General features: G+C 43.4%; 1 protein-coding gene across 1 annotated transcript in view; it reads left to right on the top strand.

Moving 5' to 3' along the window:
• Positions 1-2,269: 2,269 nt before the first annotated feature.
• The window catches only part of ATG14 (autophagy related 14), a 33,534-nt gene continuing 31,231 nt past the window's right edge, over positions 2,270-4,572 (top strand). Inside the window, exon 1 of the mRNA XM_069464971.1 lies at positions 2,270-2,490. Coding sequence (XP_069321072.1) covers positions 2,270-2,490 — 221 coding nt within the window. The remainder of the gene's footprint in view (positions 2,491-4,572) is intronic.

Here is a 4,572-nt window from a genome sequence, read left to right as displayed (position 1 = left end):
TGACTCTTGCACGTTATTTAAAAAACTGATCAAGTAAACTTATTTCAGAATTTGAGATTTTAGAGCCTTGCTGGAATGATACAGTAGCATCATGAAAACTTTAAGGCTCTGTGCTTTGAAAGCTTCAAATAACTGCATAAACTAGATACTATCTGTGATATCATCATCTAGCAGGATAAAAGTGAATGTCTGTTTTTGGTCTTTTAAAATACTGAACATGGCCGAGTGCAGTGGCTCACGCCTATAATCCTAGCACTCTGGGAGGCCAACGCAGGCGGATCGTTTGAGCTCAGGAGTTCGAAACCAGCCTGAGCAAGAGCGAGACCCCTGTCTCTATTAAAAATAGAAAGAAATTATATGGACAGCTAAAAATATATATAGAAAAAATTAGCCGGGTGCATGGTGGCACATGCCTGTATTCCCAGCTACTTGGGAGGCTTAAGGCAGGAGGATCGCTTGAGCCCAGGAGTCTGAGGTGGTTGTGAGCTAGGCTGACACCACGGCACTCTAGCCCAGGCAACAGAGTGAGACTCTGTCAAAAAAAAAAAAACAAAAAAAACAAAAACCCAAAACCCCACAAAACCTGAACAGACGATCCTGACCATTAGGTAACGGGCACTGTGAAGGATGTCAGAATACAAATGAAACATAAAAAAACTAAAACTTTAAAAATCCTTTTGAAATGATCAGAGAAAAAGATTTCTCACTTAAAAATCTTAAACTTTCAGGAACCATTCAAGAAGAGTGTAAACTCTATTTTGAAAACAACATAGGAAATTTTTTGCTTTTGCTTACTTTTATAATCCTACATAATTGTATTAAAACAAAACGGGTTAAGACTAACAAGATGGAGGAACAAAGGACTCAGAATGAAGACCTAATTAGGTTGTAGAATCATCAGCATCTGATGATGCTGTGGAGTTTAACAGAGGGAGAGGGGGACTAACATAACTCATGGCTCTTGGCCCCAAGTGGTAAGTGACTGTGTCCTTCACCAAGGTAAGAATCAGGTTCCTGGGGAGGTAGAGTTCAGTTTCTGACATGCTGAGTTTGCAGTGGCAGAACATCACTTGATACCTAGTAGACAGTTCTATCTCTTGGGTTTGGAAATTGAAATTTGGCTAGAGAGACTATTCAGGGCAGTGATCAAGGGATAGCCTACTGAAATAATCCTTGAGAATCATCAGTCTAGATAATTTGACCTACACACAAACCCACTTTTCGTCTTTTCCTTCTGTAGTTTAGAGCAGCGGTCTCCAGCCTTTTTGGCACCAGGGACGGTTTTCATGGAAGACAATTTTTCCACGGACGGGGTGGGGTGGGGGTTCAGGATGATTCAAGCGCATCACATTTATTGTGCACTTTATTTCTATTACATAGTAATATATAAGGAAATGATTACACAACTCAGAGGTTGGGGACTCCCTGGTTTAGAGATATATTCAAACGCTAATTACTGATACTCTTCCTGACCCATCCCCTTATTTACCGTGCCCCCCCCCCCCCAAGAAACTTGAAGGGACTTCCTAATCATCTACTATGTAGGCCAGATTTTCTTAGATCATGGCCCAGGGTAGAGAAGGCAGGTTGATCACTTAATTAAAATTAACTTTTCGTCAAGATACAACTTTGATTTTTGTACGTTTTTCACTGGTTATTGAAGTATTATCAGAATACTGTCGAACGCATTTACTTATTAATCTTCACAGCAGCAGGTGGGTACTGCAATTATGTCCATTTAACACGAGAAAATAGGCACAGGGAGGTTAAGGAACTTGTCCTAAGGCACACAGCTATTAAGTAGGCGGGTGGGTCAAAATTCAACCTAGTTCCAAGCCACAGCCCCACCCAACTTTGTTGTCGATTTAGACAAATTTAAAAGCACCCATAGCGAATTAAATACCTTCGTTTATTCTGTTACCATTACGTTTTCCCAGAATCCTTAAGGCGTGGTAATACTATTTTTTTGCACAACTTTGAGGCTTTAACTCGTATCCTTGGCCTGATCCAGCAGATGATATTTTGTTTGTTGGACTTGCCCCTCTAATAATTTTCCCTCCTTCCGGACCGGCAGCCCCTCAGCAGAGAAGAAGAGCGGCTAAGCGCGGACCAGGCTCCAGCCGCCGCAGACAGCTCCGCGAGGCTGGGCTGGGGGCTGGCCTGGATCCTCGCCCGTCCTCCCGGCGCCTCCCCATGCCCCTCCTCCTTGCCCAGAATGCACCTGGTTAAAAACAAAATCCCACGTGACTGGCTCTGCTCTCAAACCATCATGGCGTCTCCCAGTGGGAAGGGAGCCCGGGCACCGGAGGCTCCTGGCTGCGGGCCTCAGCCACTCTCCCGGGACCTGGTGGACTCCGTGGACGATGCGGAGGGGCTGTACGTGGCTGTCGAGCGCTGTCCGCTGTGCAACACCACCCGTCGCCGGCTGACCTGCGCCAAGTGCGTCCAGAACGGCGATTTCGTCTACTTCGACGGTCGCGACCGGGAGAGGTACGGCGGCCGCCACGGTTCTATTGTTTCTTCTTTGGTGTCTTCTCCAGCCAGGCGACCAAAGGCTGGAACCTGGGGCTCCCTGTCCGAGCCCCGGATCCTGGCGAAAGGAGGGTGAGAGAGGGAGGGTAGCTGCCGGGCCCTGGCGCTTTACTGCCAGAGGACAGGGTGGGGGCCAGATGAGGGAAGGTCGCTGTTTCTCCCCTCACCCATTCGAGAAGAGTTTGACCCCACGGTGCTCTTGAGTAGTAGGGAAAAAAGAATAGGTGGTGACTCTTCTGGAGAAGTTTTCCCCTGTTGCTGCCATAGAGTTGGATTCTCAGCTCTTTGCTTTATATGCTATAATTAATTTAAAAGCTTGGCTTTCTGTTTTCGAAAGCACATCCATAGACATTCTCTGGAGGAGAGAATAGAAGAAAATCAAATAACTTTTTAAGAGGGATTTGGGTTTGGTAGTCTGTGTCACAGATGGACTTTGTTACCAGACTTGGTTACTCTAATGTGTGAACTAGGACTTGCTGGTTGCTTCCTTTTTCCTTCCCTGCCTCCAGAGATTTTTTTGGATTTTAAGGAATTTGAGACTGTGTTTTGGCTCTGTTAAAATTCAGAGTTGGAGCTGCAAGCCTTAGTTAAGAAAATTGCATTTAGGAACGTGTCTTGGTTTCGTTTTCAAATCTAAACAGAGAGCCACAGGCCCTTGGATGAGAGACTTGGAAGATTAGTGTGATTAGCCGCAGGATCTTCCCCTCCCAACTTCTTTTCAACAACTTAGTATCAACAATAGTAAGATAGCTAACTTTTTGAGCACCAAAGTTCAGGTATTAATTCATTTACAACAACCCAATAACTTATCCCCAACTTACTACTGAGTAAACGGTACAGTGCCTCGTCCTAGGTTACAACGTTATTATAGTAAGTGTAAGAACCAGAATTAAAATCCAGACGGCATGGATTTATATACCTATGCGCTTAACTGCTAGCCAGTACGGTGTCTATATTCGGGAATGTTTTGAGTTCCTAGTATTCTTGTAATGGTAAATGTTCTTTCTCTTTTGAGGAGACTTGGGGGACAAAATCTTTTTAGTTCATTGCTGTGCCTTATTGATGCTCTTGATGACCTTAGAAACTGCTGGCGTAATAAATGATAGCTTTAAGAATTAAACCAGTTGTTATAAGAATACTACGTATGTGATGGAAATGTCTAACTGATGGAGTTTATCAAGAGTTCAGTTCTGGACCTTCTTCTCTGTCCATACTTTTTTCTAGATTCATTCCTGTGATTTAAATGCCATCTATATGCTGAAGACTGCCAAACTTGTATCTCTAACCCAGACAGACCTCTCTGAAGTCCAGAAAATAGCTGCCTATTCAACATCTGTATTTAAATTTGCAATAGGTGTCCCCATTTAACATGGCAAATTGAACTCCTTATTTTCCATCATGAATCTGTTCCTCTCGTGTTCATACCAAATCAGTAAATGGCAATCTCTCTTCCTTTGGTTCAGGCCAAAAAACCTTTCAATACTCCTTGACTCCTCTCTTAAGCCACCCTTATCTAACTAATCCCATCAACAAATCCCATCTACTCTTCAAAACCTATCCTAAATCTGACCCTTTGACCATCACCTGGTATGATCTAACAGGATTATTGTCTCTTGTGTCCTTGCTTCCACCCTTACTTCCCTTTTAGTATAATTTCCGTATTGCAGTCAGAGTAATGCCACTCCTCCATTCCTCTGTTCAAATTTTTCAGTTTTCCTAAAGTAAAAGCCAGAGCCCTTAACCAAAGTCCTATATTATCTGTTCTTCCTCTGACCTAATCTATTTTCTTCCTTACATATTCTGTAACACCCTAGCCTTCCTGTCAGTCCTCAAACATACCAAGAACAGACCTTCAGGGCCTTTACAAATCATATTCAGATAGCTAGGAACTCTTTTTCTCCCAGAAATCTTAAGAACTGCCTCCTTTGTTTCCTTTAGGGCTCTGTTCATACATTATGACCAATGATATAAACTTTGAGGGCAAGACTTTATCTGTTTTACTAGGCGTGTTGGCTCACACCTGTAATCCTAGTACTCAGG

Source organism: Eulemur rufifrons, chromosome 2 (assembly GCF_041146395.1).
Source record: "Eulemur rufifrons isolate Redbay chromosome 2, OSU_ERuf_1, whole genome shotgun sequence".
NCBI classification, from domain to species: domain Eukaryota; kingdom Metazoa; phylum Chordata; class Mammalia; order Primates; family Lemuridae; genus Eulemur; species Eulemur rufifrons.
This window is presented reverse-complemented; position numbering and strand designations above follow the sequence as displayed.